General features: G+C 55.4%; 1 protein-coding gene across 2 annotated transcripts; it reads right to left on the reverse strand.

Annotated features, from left to right (window-relative positions):
* Nucleotides 1–6272: 6272 nt before the first annotated feature.
* SCN2B (sodium voltage-gated channel beta subunit 2) lies at nucleotides 6273–15085 on the reverse strand. 2 transcript variants are annotated; one of them, XM_045482986.1, is made up of 4 exons: nucleotides 14809–15085; nucleotides 7855–8021; nucleotides 7320–7530; nucleotides 6273–6656 (listed from the first exon to the last, which is right to left on the reverse strand). In XM_045482986.1, the coding sequence occupies exons 1-4, from the start codon at nucleotides 14876–14878 to the stop codon at nucleotides 6457–6459; spliced, it is 648 nt and encodes a 215-aa protein (XP_045338942.1). In that variant the 5' UTR covers nucleotides 14879–15085; the 3' UTR covers nucleotides 6273–6456. The 2 variants fall into 2 exon arrangements, with proteins under 2 accessions (XP_045338942.1, XP_045338943.1); XM_045482987.1 differs by lacking the exon at nucleotides 14809–15085 and adding an exon at nucleotides 14634–14746.
* Nucleotides 15086–16612: the final 1527 nt, after the last annotated feature.

Here is a 16612-nt window from a genome sequence, read left to right on the forward strand (position 1 = left end):
CCCCTCCTGGTGGGAGGAACCCTCTTTGGCTGCCCACGTGCCCACAGGAGGGGCTCGCAGTCTGTTGAGGCAAACAGCTCCTGGTCCCGTGCCACCTGTTTTATGGGCCAGTTGTCCCGGTTGAGAAGCAGAAGCAGCTGTGGTTGGGATAAAGGTGACTCTGTCAGGGCTGCGAGGGAAAGCCCCTCCCGTGGAATCCCAAGTAGCCCAGCTGAGCACCCAGTGCCCACGTGCCCCCTTCCCTAGCACTTCCTGGACGCTCAAAGGTCATTACTGCCAGAGAAAAGGAAGAAGTTACTTTCCCAGTCTTTCTCCCTTTTCTAGCCAGAGGCCTCCTCAGCCCTACAGGGGAGGGGGCTCGTAGGCAAGGCCACCTGGGCCATCTGAGAAGAGCTCCCGCAGTGCCCTGCCAGCACGGACCCTCTGAGCCCTCCAGATGCCACAGAGGAGGGCCAGGGACCTAGTGGGGGTTGGTGCTCCCGTGTTTCAAGCCGCCCGGGCCCCAGGCCCCCGGGCATTGCCCAGCCCCCTCTCACTGATGGCTTTTAGATACCACCCCCACCCCCGCAATATGAGAGGGAGACAAGTCACCTAAGAGGGGCCCACATACAAACCGACATGAAGCCAGTCACGCTATGGGGGTGAGGAACGCGACCCTGGGAGCTGGAGCCAGGGGACGTGAGTCTTCGCGTCTGATGGTGGGTCATCCTGGGGGAAGGCCTTACCTGGGGAGGAGAGACTTGGTTTCCCGCCCAGGCTCTGTCGCTAGCCAACTGTGTGACTCTGGGAGGAACGCTTTCCCTCTCTGAATCTCAGTTTTGTAAACAACCCTTACAGAAAGCGTGGGGGCCTCTTCTAGCTCAACCAGGCCCAGCGGGGGAGGGGCAGCAGGCACCTGGGCTGGTGTGCCCAGCTGTGCCCAGACTGTGGGAAGAATGGCAGGCCTAGACCTAGAGCCTGAGAAGAGATCCTGTCTTGTCCTTGACCCACCCTGTGGCCTTACGCCAATCACCGCCTTGTGGTCCTCAGCTTCCGCTTCAGGACAGTCAGGAGGCTTGGCCAGGCAGTTCCCAAGACCCCCGCCTGTCTCTGATGTTGTAAAGCTCTACTCTCCCTTCCCGGTCCTTTTGGCCTTCAGGACTTGCCCTAGAGACTCTGAAAGCCCTCCCCCCACCACGTAGTCTCCTATTCCATGGCAGCAGGCCGTGGGCAGGAGGATGGGGTGCCTAAGCCCTGCAGGGGGCGCCAGCAGGAAGTGAAGGAGCCTTGGGAATTGAGAGACTCTTGCACGGGCACCTCTATCTCAGTGGGGGGGGCGGGGCAGGGAGGGGACAGGAAGCTGGTGACCAATTCTGAGCACCGGAGTGGGAGCCAGCCCTTCCCCCACGAGGCAGCTCATTCTGCAACATCACAGCTACCTGCCCCCAGGCGCCAAGCACCCTGGGCTAAAGAACATCAATTTAAGGGAGATGCCTGAGCCAAATCCAACCCTCCCAGGAAGCAGGCCCAGCTCCAAAGTGCTCTGGGAGAAAAGCCCCCAAATGAGGAAGATGCTGACTCCACCCCAGAAAGAACCTGCCAGAATCCCCAGTGCCTTCTGCTGCTCCTCGGTCCACATCCCCTGCCTCAGTTTCCCTATTTGTTAACTAGAGAAGCACCCGCTCTGACATCCCATCTTTGGAAGGACCCAGGCGCTCTGGAAGACAGACATCCTTTTAAAGCAAGGTGTCTTTGGTTCTGTTAAACACCGGGCACCTCCCTTCTGGCTTCTCTCTCAGGTAGCAGCTGTAATCCTTGCCAAAGTTACAACTACCAATATCAGGATCTTTCTGGAATATTCTAAAATGCAGCTGACCACTAACCGCTGGCAAAGGCCTCCGGGTCAGCGGGGAGTAGACAGAAATGACAAAGAAACCAGAAGAAAAGTAGGAACCAGCCACTTCAGCATTTCTTTGCCATTCAGAAAGTTGAGGCTTTTCTTATCTGGTAAGCCCCTGGGCACGTGTGTGTGTGTGTGTGAGAGAGAGAGAGAGAGAGAGATGCAGAGACATAAAAACAGGAAGCAAGAGACAAAAAGACTGAGTGTGTCTGGAACAGTAGAGCTCCTGGGCCAGGGGGTCGTCTTTGGTCCTGAACTTAGGGAGATTCGACTGCATGTAAATAGGATAGGGCAGCACTCAGACGGGACATGGACAGCCTGACCCTTCCCCACAGTGATCCTCACCCGTGAAGGTGCATCAGGGGAGTCTCTGACCAGCTGTCATCTATTTTCCCTGAACCCAGAACAGGCAAAAGAAATGTCTGCCCAATCAGACACAGGTTAGAGAAAGGGGGCAGGAAGGATGGCCCCTCCACCCACGGAAAAAATAACATCAGTGTTAACGGTGGCGGGGACTTAAATGGTTGTCAGCATCCCAGAAATAACCAGGCGCCACCCCCAAGAAGTGCGTGTTCAGCCACCCTGTCCTCAGGGTGCTTTCAGGGTGGATGGAGTCCCCCAGGTTTCCGAGACAAGGCAAACGGGGAAACAGATAAGGCATTTGTCAACATGGGCAGAGCAGAAGGACCGCGTCCTTGCTGGGGACCCGGCAATGTCAGTGGGGTTACCAGGAAAGGAGCATCAGGGGGCCCCGTCAGGATCCTGGCAAAGCCTCTCCCGCTCTGCACCCCCCAAAAAAAGCCACACTCAAGGGACGTTCAGGGAGACGATCTGTTTATTGTAGCCAATAGATCCAAGCAATGAGACAAACTGCAAAAGAAACGCGGCAGCTGGGCCCCCGAGGACCGTTGAAGTTTTTCTCCCCACCACCCCTTCCAACCACCCGGTGGCACGTAAAACCTAGAAGGTGCCTAAGTAGTTGGGTTTTCTCCTCCAAGTGCACAAAGAGTAAGAAGAACATTCTGTAGTTTGCCTTTGGTGAATCAACTCAAAACCTTGAGAAATGATTGTTCCCCTCCCCCCACACCCAGTATAACTTGTGGGGTGGATGCAGTGAGATGTTGTGTATTTGTATATATATAATATATCTCTACCTATATATAGACTATGTACAAATGCATCAGCAAGCTTCAATAAAGGAAGACATCAGCATGAGGCACAGCAGGAGACACAGGCTGTCGATCCTGAAGACAAGTAGCAAGGGAAATTTCTGGATTCATCCCTCCATCTAACCGCACCACGCTATTCCCATGGCCTGGGACTGTCTTTGGTGACCTGGCCAGTATTCTCAATTGTCCATCTGCTTAACCTGACCTTGTAAATACTTCCCAGCCGGCTTCCCCAAGGGGACTTAGGAATCCAATTAATCAGCTTTTCCTTTTTATAAATTGGGAATCACTGCGATTAGTCCCCAGCGAAGGGGCGGATAGCTATTTTCAAAGCCAGTTTCAAGGCACCTCAAGGCATTTCAGTCCTGAAAAAATTGTACTTTGTTCTTATAAGCTAAATCCCATGGGCCGGCCAGCCCAGCTCTTTACAGGGGCCCTTAATTAGGAGGAAGAGACAGACAAGGAGTTCCAAGACAACAGGAGAGGCAGGGGCAGTTGAGAAAAACAGGAGACTGGACCCAGCCGAGAGCGCAGTGACGGAAACACGCAGCCAGAAGTGGGCTTTGCAGGGAGAGGACCAGCTTGCTGGTAGAAACTAGAAAGCAGGAGAGAGAAATAGCAGCCGTGGAAACATGTCACCGGTTTCCCACCTCTATTCGCGCAGAAGCCCCATTTGGTTCCCAATCTCATCGCCCTGGGGGAGGCACCTCGAGGAGGCCCCTGGAAGAGATTCTAAGCGGCTGCAGGAGAAAGGGCGCATGGGGGTGGGCGCCTGGGGCAGAGGTGGCTCCTGGCCCACCTCCATCCGCTCGGGCCTCTGAGGCCCCACTAGGTCAGGGCACTGCAAGGAAGGAACCCGGAAGTCTGGGGCTTCTTTACGGAGAGTTAGGACTTCTTAGAAGAAACCTAGGGAATCGTGCGAAAACTCCCCTAAATGTTAGGAGTCCTGGAAAAAGAGAGCTGCCCCACTTTTCCGATCCTCGGCACAGACTTTCACTGGTCCTGGGAGAGGAGAGCCCTTGAGGGGTCGCCGAAAAGTGAAATCTGCAAGCTTCAGAAGTGTGTCGCCACCTTGGTCTCAGCTGGCATGGGGTGCCCACCACCCGTCGCTCCCCTCTTCGCTGGTCGGCTCCAAGGATGGGCTGTGTCCGCCTGCCCCAGGCATCCTGGTGGCTTAGCCCACCCCCATTGGCAGTGTGTTGATTGGCAGTTAGGTGCTGAGCTGGACTCACCTGACCCAGGCTGTCTGTCCCCCACGCTGTGCCCACTCTTCCTGGCCTACCACCCTGTTCCCTGCGGTATCTTCCCCCCCCCCCCTTTCCATCCTTCCTTTCCTTCCCAGTGCCCGGATTCAGGACTTTCTTCCTTCTTCTCCAACTTCAGCCCTGGGAGCAGTGGCTGCGCAGGTGGAATTAGATGCACCAAAGAAACCCCAAAAACAAAACAAGACAAAACAAAAAACTAGTCTTGGTCCCCACGGGGCCGACCTGCAGTTCCCAACTCGTCTATGGCTTCGTGTGCCTCCCTGGGGCCCGGCACAGTGCCAGGCACACGGGAGATGCTCAATGAACGGATGCTGAATTGGAATGAATTAAACGGAACCTCCCATATCGTTCTCGCCCCAAATCGGCTATCTGATGGGGAGAGGCAGAGGATGGTCCCCGACACTGTCCCAGTCCTGTCCTCGCCTCCTTTCCTCAGACTCATTCCTGCCCTGGGCACTGACTTCCTGCGCCTCGGTGGCCTCTGAGCTCCTGGAAAGGCTGGGAGGTGCTGAAGAAGGTCAGCCTGGGGTGGGAGGGAGGGGGGCAGGAGTGGGGCCTTGCCAGCAGCTCTGCCCTCCCACTCCACCCCTCCATCCCGCCACCCCTCCACCCGGCCTCAATCACAGCCTGAAGCTGCCGCCCTGGGACAGCAGCAGGCCTGGACAGCCCGTCTCCCTCACCTCACCTCCCTCGTGGACCAGCCCGCAGAGGCTCTTCCCACCCAGAGAACTATGGCTCTGTTGGGTCAGACTGGAGACGGAGGAGCCAGAGGAGGAGACGGCAGGACCCTCGGTCTCTGCCAGTTTGAACCTCAGTTTCCCCATTTGTTGTGCGTGGCTCGCCTGGTTGGTCTCTGAGGGTCTTTCAAGGTAGTGTCCGCGTCGGCAGCTTCTCTCTGTCTCGCTCCCTCTCCTGAGGCTTAAATAATCAGTCCCTTCCTGATGTGAGTATAACGGCAGTGAAAGTTGGCTCTCCATAAACGCTACTTGCTTCCCCACAGAGGGAGTCCCCGGGGCAGGAAGGGAGGGAGCGACCACAGGATCTCAGAGGCTCCAGGAGTCCCCTCACACTTCCCTCAGGGCATTTCCTTCCCTGTTTTCTACCAAAAGCCAGCCCAAACCCTGCTAACTGGGAAAGTTTGAATGGAAGGCCTGAATGAAGCCCCCGCTCTGCACATCGGCACCCCCATCATGGCTCCCACGCCTCCTTAGCCCCCCACCTTGGCCGCTCCTGGCCTGGGAGGAGAGAGGGTGGTCAGCCTGTGGGAGAAGGCAGCCTGCGGCCAACTCCACTTCACAATGGAGCCCCTGCCCCTTCAGACCTTACCGGCTTCGAAATTTGTCTCCTGTTAGTGGGTAACTATGGTGGGAAATGACCGCCACCTGGGACGCTACAACCCGCCCATGGCCCAGCTCAGTGACTCTCCGTACAATGCCCACCAAAACTCCCAAGGGATTGGCAGCTGCCAGAAAACCCCCGAGGCTTCCCTGGTAGCAGCTCTGGAAGGAGAGGGGGTAAGAGCAGAGTTTCCTGGGCCGAGGCTCGTCTCCACCGGCCCCCAGCCCCTGCTTGCCTTCAGTGCCCAGGAAATGCACGGTCCTCCCTTCAACGTGGCCTCCACCCAAGTGACAGGACCCATCGGCACCCCAGCCTGACCGGGCCACCCGGCCTGGAGCAGCCGGGGAGCACGGCGATGCCACCGCCCAGGCTTTCTCGAGGCAGCACAGGAAAGCCCCTCTGCCACCCGCCCATCCTCCCTGAGGCCCCACCGGACCAGTCCACAAACCGGGCAGGCTGGACAGCTGACCTCCCCCTCCGCCACTGCCCACCCTCCCCGCCTCTCTTTCCAGGACCCTCACACAGGCCTCCTGCCTCCCCTCCGGGACCAGCAGTCCGGAGCCCACTTCCCCGTCCCCCAGGGCCCAGGTGTCCCACACCCCATGGCAGGTTTCCCCCGAATGAAAGAGAGGTGGGTCACTCTTGGTGCGGGGTGGGGGACGCGAAGTGAGGGGCTCGGGGGGCCCCGGGTCGGCACTGGGAGCCTGGTTCAAGAGAAGCACACCAAGAGAGGGCAGGCAGGGCACACGGTGCAGGGCAGGGGGAAGAAGACAGGACGCGAGGGAGGGGCGGCCGGGCCGCCGCGTTACTTGGTGCCATCGTCCGCATTGCCCTCTCCGTCTGTCTTGCCCTCCTCCTCTGTCTTCAGGTCATCCGTGCTCAGTTTCTGCTCTTTTTTCCTCCTCACGCACTTTACTACCATCAGCACCAAGATGACCACCGCCAGGAAGCCGCCCACGGAGGCGCCCACGATCACTGCCACCGTGGAGTCCCGCTCAGGGGGCTCTGGAGGACAAGAAACGGACCCACTGAGCCCCGGGGCTGGAAAAGGGGGCCTCCCCCGCCGCCCCCTGCTCCCCACAGTATGTGCGGGCTGGTCCTGACTGGGCGCTCCCCATGGAAAAGACGTTGGTCAAAACCAAAATCAACCCAGGCCCTTGACCTCCACGGGCCCGCCCCCAAATCCCCGGGGCACCTAAAAGCCCCAGGGGATGACAGTAAAACGCACGATTTAAGACCATGGATTTTGAGATCGAATAGACCCAAACCTGAGTCCTAACTGCACTCTTCGTTTATGGTGTGACCTTAGGTCACTGACTGATCTTCTCTCAGCCTGTTTCCTCATCTGTAAAATGGGGACAGTAACGATGCCTCCCCCACGGAGGCATTTTGGAGGATGACCTGGGATAGCGCCCACGTCGAGGTTAGCCCTCTCTCCGAGACATAGCAAGGGCCCCACGCACGAAAAGCCGCTATTTTCGAAGGATGATCGTGACCGAGGTCGCGGTAAGGACTCTCCGAGACGCGGCCCCGGTCCCCAGGGAGCAGGGGAAGAAAAGCGGAAGCCTCCCAGCCGGCACAAGCCCCAGGAGGGCACGGGCTCTCCAAGGGCGCCCCGAGGGCGGCCGGCTGGGATCGGGCTCCCCGCTCTGCCCACGCGCCCCTCACCTTCCATGAGGACCTGTAGGTAGATCTTGCCGTGGCCCCGGTGGCGGTCGGGCGGGTTCATGATGTAGCAGTTGTAGATGCCCTCGTCCTCGAGCTGCACGCTCCTCAGCGTCACCGACACATCGTACTTGCTGGGGTTCCCCGAGAACTCCACGCGGTCTCGGAAACGCTCCAGCTTCAGGTTGATGATCTTCATGCGGAACTGGAGGAACTAGGACAAGGGGCAGGAGGGGAGCAGGATGCATGAGGAGGTGTGAGAAGGGGGGGTCCACCCCCCAGGCACCTGTCTTCCCGGAAGAGAGGCGGTTACCTCCAGGTCTCTGTCACCCTCCCGGGCCCCCCCACCCCCGGGCGGCACGACACGCCTCCTGCCAAAGCCCTCTGGAGCAGACAGAGCTACCCCCCTCCCCCCCCCCCCCGTCCCCGGGACCACCAGGGTCCTCATCCAGTGCAGAGACAGGTGGTGGGAAATGGGGGCTTCACTCGCAAGGGCCCCTGCCTCCTCTTGCACCCCCACCTCCTTCCCAGGACTCACCATCTCCTCAGAGCAGTTGCTGCACTCCTGGTAGGTCCAGTTCAGGGAAAACTGTTTGTGGTTCACCGTGTAGCAGGAGTTGAAGGTGCAGGGCAGGCGGGCGTCGGAGCCATTGAGGACGTTGAGGGTGGTAGGTACCGTGATCTCCATGCTCCGCGCTGGTGGCACTGCGGATGAAGCCGCAAGCTGGTAAGGAGTCTGGCTGACAGGGCTGGGGACGGGGCGCAAGCCTTCTGCACCAGGTGGGCGTGGAGAGAGCTCTGGCAGTGGGCGGGGGCCCTTCTGGCTGAAACTAGGGAGTGGGGTCAGGTGGGCCAAGCTCATAAGGGGCACCTGATGTGGCCCTTGGCTAGAGCAAGGCTGGGGTGGAGAGAAACCGAACCGTCTGTTGAGGTTGGGGCAGACAAGTGGCCCTAAGACTTTCCCAGGACCATGTCATGCAGCCATTCCATCCGGCTTATCCTGTAGTCCTACCACGGCCACCTGCTAGCTGAAGACCTCAGACGAGGGGCTCCGTTGTGCCGACCCCAGCTTTCACCTCCTTCCCCACCGCTTCCAGATGTCTCTGCTGAGCCAAAGCCCCTCCAGTGTCCCCCACGGGGTGGAAAGCCTTGAGGATGGATGGAGACTCAGAAGGCCTTGCTCTCTATACCCCAAGGTCGGAGGAAAGCAGTGTGCCCAGCCCAGCTTCCCCCCACCCCCGCTTATCCTCCCCGCCCCCCACCGGCCCCTAGCAAACAGGAAAGAAGGCAGACAGGCAGCAGAAGGCTAGAGCCATCCCAGAAAAGTAGGTACGATTCCAAGGGACCAACTGATGGGTCTCCAAGGACAGGAGTCCCTTTAGGAGATGTCAGGCCTGGAAACGCCACAGCAGGGAGCTGATACAGGCTGAGGGGGTGGCCCAGTGGGCACAGCAGGTTTCTGTCACATCCGATAAGCAGCACCAGACCTGGTCCAGAGGAGCTGGGGGCTGGGGCTGAGAAAGTTCTGTCCCACTGAGACATCCTAAGCAGACCAGAGTCTCGGGGGAGGTGAGCGAACCCAGGCCCTTCCAGCCGAAGGTGCAGGGACCCTCAGAGGGCAGAAAGCCTGGGACACAAAATTTAAGGGGGTGCCCCCGCCTTGGGATCAGGCAAAGGCCTCCTTAAACCATACACCGTGGGCACCTCTCTGGCCTCGCCCTAGTCCTGACCTTAAGGCTTGGATTTTCTACCGATATCGTCAAAATGTCATCCCCAAAAGATTCCTCTTCTTTATAGGGGATAAACAGTGACGTTCAGCATCAGCCATTCATTCACTCATTCACCCGATATTTATAAGCCACCCACCACGCCCGCCCCTGCACTTAGCCTAGGCCCTGGGGGACATTGCTGTGACAGGCAGCGTCACTGCTGCGACATGAAGCTTGTGTCCTAGGGAAGGCAACAGACATCAACAAAGAAAAAAATAATAATGTGACTTTAACCTTGGGGGCCAGAACTCAGAGTTAGGATTTTCTTTGGGTGACATACAAAGCTACCAGGGGCCTGGGGGCAGGGAGTCGTGGGCAGAGGGGTGGCTAGGTGGCTGCTGATACAGGAGTAGCATAGACCAGAAGACCCCGTGAGACACGGGGTCCCATGCTGCCTGCAGTCGGCTCGCAGAATGTGGACAAGCCCCTTCACCTTCCAAGCCTCGGTCCCCGGCTCTGCAAAACACGGCTGACCACACCCACCTCCTGGGGTTGCCACGATAATTTTTCAAATTATGCAATGTAAATTGCATGTAAATGCATCGATGGACAGTCTGTCATCCTACATTCTCAAATTCTGCCCCCTAAACAGGAAGGCCTTCCAGGACAGTCTCCTCCCGGCAGAGGGCAGCCCCTTGGAGTTCCCCCAGGTCTGGCACACAGCCCAGGCCCGGCAGCGGAGGCCCTGCAGGGCCCTTGTTTTTCACGCTGCTGTATAGCACAGACCTGCCGGGCCCCACCACACCAGCAGCCGCACCGCAGCCTGGAAACCTCCTGTTCAGCCCATCCCTTAGGATGCAGTGGCCGAGGCTCGTGGGCAGGACGCTGACGAGTAGGAAATGCAATAAAATGCTGGCCGTAGAGGTCACGACTGAGCCTTCGGTGGAGGGGTTAGGCGTGCGGACCCCCCTGCAAGGCCAAGGCTTCGGGGTGTGGGCTGAATACTCACCGGGGGAATACGAGCTGGGGACGCCGGGTGGGCCGGCTGAGAAGAACAAAGCCCAGTTCCCCCATCCCCGCTTTCATCACCATTATGAAAGCACCTAGCACAGCACCGGGCAAGGAGGAGGTGTGCAGAAAATGCCATTGCCGCCCCCGCTCTGCAGAGGCAGAGAGATCTGCAGGGAAGGAACCTGGCAGGGCCTTGTCCTGAGCTTACCTCTTATCCGAGGACGGCCCTGCTTCTCTAGCCCCTTCCAAGTTCTGCTACCTTCCCAGGGCCCCCTACCCCCGAAAGAGCCTCCAGGTGACCCCAGAAACCAGGTGCTGTAAATCGGGCTGACCTATCCCTGGCCCCTTTCCCACCCCAGCCCACATCACTCAGATTAGAACTTGAACGCCACAGGGCAGCTCCCTCCATGAGGAAGGAGCCAGCACCCTGCCGCATGGAAGGACAGAGCTGTGGGGAGGCCTTTTCTGGCTGGCAGGAGGGGAGCAGAGGTGCAATGCAGGGTCCCTCTCCTGCACCCCTGCAGCAGGCGCCGGGAGGAACACGCGTGCCCTCTAGTGGTCAGAGAAATCTAGCAAGTCCCAACCGCAGAGAGAGGGATGGGATCACCAAATCAGTGAAAGCCAGGGACAAGCCGGGGCCAGAAGGTGGTTCCTGACTCCAAGGCGCCCACCTCAGCCTGAGTCCCCACGGGGGCTTTAGGCCTTTCACGGATCCAGGCTCCCATTAAAGACGAGGGAGCCGTCGTGCAACAAGGTCAGAGCTGTGAGCAAAATCCTGATAAATTCTGCTGCTTCCGGAAAGTAGCCGAGTCCACAACGAGGGCCACAGAAAGGATTTCACAATAACAAAGTGCTTATTTACCGCAGGCCAGATGCTGTTTTATGCATTCCTCATTAGATGCACGCAGGCCTCATTAGATACGTACAATAACCCTAATACCACCCCACTTTCCAGAAAATGCAATTGAGCAGAGAGAAGTTACGTGAATAGCCCAAGTATATAGCTAGTAAGTGGCAAAGCTCAATTTGAACCCAGGCTGCCAAGGTTCCAGACAGGGGTGAGGGGTTGGGGCTGCGTGAGGGTGTGACAAAGCCAGGGACCAGGCCTCCTGCCGTCTCCATGGCAGACCCTGCCCCAAACTGCCAGCCCCCAGCTCAGGGCAGGCTGGCCAGAGGAGAATGGGCCTATTTAAAGGAACCTCCATACAAGGAAGCCCAGTGCCCCTGGTTGCCCCACTTGGGACCAGGTCTGGGTCTCGTGATTACCAACTCACAGAAAGGAAATGGGGATCAACAGGGGTGCGGTAAGGATGTGGCTTCTGGTCTTAGTTCCAAAACATCACCGGTGCCCAGCCCTCCCCATTTTCTCCAGGGCGCATCTGGGCACCCCAGGCCCCCTGTTATCGACTGTTCTAACTGACCCATCTCTCAGAGATCACAAAAATTTGCTCACCTCCAGCTGAGCCCTGTCTCCTGCAAAGACAGAAGTGAATTCTCCCACTCCTCTTTCCAACCCTACAGCCCCCTAGGAGGTAGGCTTATTTTCTTCTTGCTTAAAAGAGAGAGAATGTGTCTAAGTAGAGAATGTGTCCCCCCAAACTTCTGAGCACACTGTCTCCTGGGGCAGCCCCTGCATCCCAGGAGAGTGTGGCACCCAGATCCTGCCTCCTGCATTCAGACCCTCCCCCGTGCCAGGATCTCCCCCTCCAAGCCCAGTCTAGCCACCCCCCCACCCCCGCCCCGCGCAGCATGAGCAAGCTGTCCTCATCACCCCTCCGCTGGCTCCCTGTTGCTTTCGGGATCACGCGCGGGCTCCTGGGCACAGCTTCCAAGCCCTTTGCCATCTGGGGCCAACCTAGGTCCTGGCCTCCTCTCCCGCCAGCTCCTGATTCCATGCTTCCTTCACTTCAGTGATCCCTGACTTCTTACTTTTCCCAGCAACTCCACCTTCTCTCACCCCTCCAGGCCTCTTACATTCGTTTTTAATTCCATTCGGGAAACTCGTTCACCCTTCTACACCCCTTGTATAACCTACACTTCCCGGCTTATAAGGCATACCTCCGCGGCGGCAGCAGCCCGTCCCTACCGCTTCTAACTTGTACATGACCGGGAGGCAGAACGGCATAGTGGCCAAGTGGTCTGATCTCAGGCGAGGTGGTTAACCTTCCAGACCTCAGTTTTCTCATCTGTTAAAAGGGGGGGCAATAATAGAACCTAACTCCTAGGGCTGCTGTGAGGAGTAAGTGGCTTGCTAACACGTAAAGCTCACACCTGCCTGGGACGTAGTCAGCGCTTGACAAAGTTTAGCTGCTGTTATTGCTATCGTTGTTATGATTGTTATTATTATGACAGCACCTATGATGTGGCATTGTTATTGTTTATGTGCGTGTGTCTCTCAGGAGGCTCCAGGGCTGATTTTTAGTCATCTTGGTGTCCCTGGACCCAGAACAGTGTGTGACACACAGATGGGCACTCCGTAAAAGTCTGCAGAAGGAAAGAAAGGCACTCTCCCCTCTGTGTCTGGATCCCTGCCCCCAGCAGCAAAGTGCAGCGGGGCTGCGGAGCCAATGGTCTTAAGAAAAACTCTGGGAAGTCCAGTCATGTGGATTGCTTCTAGCTAAAAACTAGTCCCACCTGTTTCTGTTGTGTGTGCAGCAGGTTGCCCAGCTGGTCCCCTTCCCCGTGACCAGCTGTATAGTCATTCTCACAAACCCTGCCCCTGATGCGGCCCCTCCCTTGTCATTTGTTCCTCCATCTTGGAGACCGATGCCATTACAACCGCCAAAGTTCCATCTTCCTCCTGAACCCCTTAGCCTGGGAATGCCAGAGCATACCCCATCTTAGCATCAGTCAAGTTCGAGTTCAAGATCCCCATTCCTGCATTCTCTACCACCCAGGTTCGCCAAGGCTCTAGCTTCCCCCCGCCACCACCTCACAACCCCCACTCCCTGAACTCTTCCCTCCAGACCCCATCCTCCCCTGAGACACACCCTGGTCCTGGTCCCAGAGCCCCCTTCCTTTCTTCGCGCTCACAAGACTGCCCCCGCCTGCAGAAAGCTCTCCTTAACTCCAAAAGGAGTCACCTGTCCTCCATCCCTGGCTCCTTACACACAGGCCATCCACCCAATTCCTCATCTTTTTGCCTGCACTTGATTGAGATTCTTTGATCAATTATTGTTAATATAGCAGTACCGCTTCTTGAACGTTGGGGGCAGTAGAATTCAACAACTAAGTACCCGCAGTCAGACAAAAGGTTCAAATCTCAGCTGGTCTTATTCTAGTCGTGTGACTTCAAGTTATTTAATTTCAGTCATTTGGTTAATTTCTCTGTGCCTGTTTCGTCATCTGTCACAGGAGGATCATAACAGTGTCTACCTCGCACGATTACCGATTATCGCGAAGACTAAATAAGATACACAGCGCGCGGGTGCTTGAAAACATTGACAAAGTTCAGCTATTATTGAGCACCTGCTTTGTGCCAGAATCACAAAACACACCCAGGCACTCCCCAGTTTACCCATGAAAGAACTGAGGCTCAGGAGGGTCTAGTAACTTGCCTATGCTCATGAAGTAAATGGCCAAGATGGCTTTAAACCCAGATCTGATTCCCAGGCTCGCCCTCTTTGTACTGCCCGAGCTTCCATAACATTCCTGCTCTGTTGTTAATATGTCCAGTAACTCAGCAAAGCCAATAGGCCATATCATACAAGCTGCCAGGGGCTCTGTGTTGTCTCTGTCTAGCACTCTTGCCCAATATCCAACACAGCAAACCAAGAAACAGAGAAACAGAGAGGGAGGGAAGGAGGGAGGGAAGGAAGAAGGGAGGGAGGGAGGGAAGAAGAGGGATTTTGCGATTGGGAATATCCCCACTGACAATCCTTGGACTTGACCAACTGCTACACCAGCAATGAGTAAGTTTAGGAGCAAGAATGAAACTACCCACAAAGCAGGCTTGCAAATAACTTTGGAGCCCACCTCCTCACCAGGAAGTCATGAGGGGTCAAGTAAGAAATTAACATTTGGATCACTTGACATGGCAGTCTCCAAGGCTGGGCTGGTCTTGAAGCCATACTCAGCCCATGAGTTCCTTTTTTTTTTTTCTTCTTCTTCTTTTTCTTTTTTTCCTGATTCCTTCACCTGACCCCTCCCCCACTCCATCTGGCCCAAGTCAGAGGCCACCATCAGCTTCAGGAAGTGTCTCCCCAATACAGAGACCATACCCCAAGCCAACTTGCCACCTGCACCCCCACACATTTCAACAAATCAATGGTACAGATTTCCAGGAAACAAGACCCAGACTCAACTTTCTACCCCGGCTCCCCAAGCATTCTTTCCTAATATCCTAAATCCACCAGCTTCCAAAGATCAAGGTCCACAAAAGAAGCCCCTTAAGGGAGCATTAAGGCCCAGGACCCCACATTTGCAGCAGCTGAAAAAAAATCCACGAGGAGACTTGGCAGATCAACCTATCTTTTGCCCCCACCCCCACAGAAGTCCGTCTTAGGGAAATCCAAAGAAAAACCACCCCCTGTGATAACTATCACCCCCAAGGAACACTCAGATCCCCCGACCCAACATTTCTGTGGCCAAGTCATACCCGCGTTATGCTGTCCTCAGCAATGTCTTCCCCGGTCCCCCGGTACCTCCCTTCCCAAGGACAAGAAGGGAAACTCAAGCAATGTCTTCTTTTCTGCCCCCCAGCCCCCACCCTCTTCCAGCTGCGGCTACACTTCTGGACCCTCAGGAGCATGCAAATGTGTCGTCTAACTTACCCAAAGAGAAAAAGAGACTGAGCCCCGTGAGACTGAAGGCAGGGCGAGGTAGCCAGGCATCTCTGTGCATTTTCAGAGACTGAGATGTTAGTCGGGTGGGATATGGGAGAGGGTGGTTTGAGGGGCCGAGGGCTACAAGGGAGGAATGGTTAGATGCTAAAAAAAAATGCACAGATGTACTTCAAAGACACATACAACATTAAGGAAGCTTTATTTCCATCTCTCTAATATGGCCGGCTTATATGTTGCTGCTAAAAAGAGAGAGGGAGTGTGTAAGGGAGAGAGAAAAAAGGGGGATGGAGTAAATTTTGTGGTTGGTGGATTTTGAAAAGCAGGTGGGAGGGCATAAAAAAAGTCTTTCTGAAAAGGACAAAGTTCCCAGGAATTTTTCCCCTCAAAAACAAGAACTAAAGCAAACCCTGCTTTTCTTCTTCTTCTTCTTCTCCTCCTGAATGATTGTTGGGTTTTGAAAGCTGTTAGAGGAGCTCATTCATTTCAAAACTGCTGTGAAGGGGGGAACTCTTTTTGTCATTTAAAGACACCCAAAAAAGGACATGTTTGTTTTGTGTTATTTGGAAAGGGTTCAGGGAAGTGAGTTGGAGAGACTTTCAGGAAGTAAGGGCTTCCTCATTTTTCTACCATTTCCACTGAAAACAGAACACGTCAAAACAGGCTGATGCAAAAGCACCTGAGACTTTAAAATCCAATGTAATACGAACCTTTGGGAATCCTGATATCCGATCAAATCAACAGTGAAAAGACATTTTTTGAGACAATTGGGAAAAAATAAATAGGGACTGGGTATTAAATTATATTAATAATAATTCTTGGAGCTCCTGCGTGGCTCAGTCGGTTGGGCGTCCGACTTCGGCTCAGGTCATGATCTCACAGTTCGTGGGTTCAAGCCCCGCGTCGGGCTCTGTGCTGACAGCTCAGAGCCTGGAGCCTGTTTCGGGTTCCATGTCTCCCTCTCTCTCTCTGCCCCTCCCCTGTTCACGCTCTGTCTCTGTCTTAAGAATAAATAAACATTAAAACAAATTTTTTTTAATAATAATAATTCTTAATTTTGTTGAACGTGGTAACCATATTGTGGTTTTGTTCTTGCACATCTTTATCTGTTATACATAGTGGAGTGTTTATAGGTGAAATGATACGGTGACTGGAATTTGCTTTAAGATACACCAGGGGAAAAAAAGTGGGGGAGGTGACGCAAGACAGGACATCGCTGTTGATTATTGAAACCGGCGACCGTTGCAAAGGGCTCATTGTACAGGTCTCTCTTCTGATGTGTCTGTTTGAAAACTTTTGGAAAAGGAAGGCAGAAATCAACAAGGAGGAGAACTTGGGGTGAAGTCCCAAGATGGCCCTGAACACAGCAGGCGGCCCCAGCTCTTCTGGCGAGACATTTAAGTAGAACACAGACTCCTGTGTGGCAGTCCCTCACACTTGTGATGGGCCATTGGGCCATGGGCAAGAGGAAGCAATTAAAATCCTTATGCACTAATTCTGTGCCAAGAACTTTCCATGCGACATCTCAACTGAACTGTAACTCTGGGCCAGGTGATTTCTTCTTCTCTTTTTTTCACTGTAAATTAGGAAACTGATGATGTGGGAAACAGAGGCAGAAGGAAATGGCAGATAAAATGAAATGTGCTGGGGGTGCCGGGGTGGCTCAGTCGGTTGAGCATCCGACTCTTGATTTTGGTCATGATGACACAGTTCACGGGATCCAGCCCCACACAGGGCTGCACACTGACAGCACGGAGCCTGCTCGGGATTCTCTCTCTCCCTCTCTCTCCGCCCC

This window comes from Leopardus geoffroyi, chromosome D1 (genome assembly GCF_018350155.1).
Source record: "Leopardus geoffroyi isolate Oge1 chromosome D1, O.geoffroyi_Oge1_pat1.0, whole genome shotgun sequence".
Taxonomy (NCBI): Eukaryota; Metazoa; Chordata; class Mammalia; order Carnivora; family Felidae; genus Leopardus; species Leopardus geoffroyi.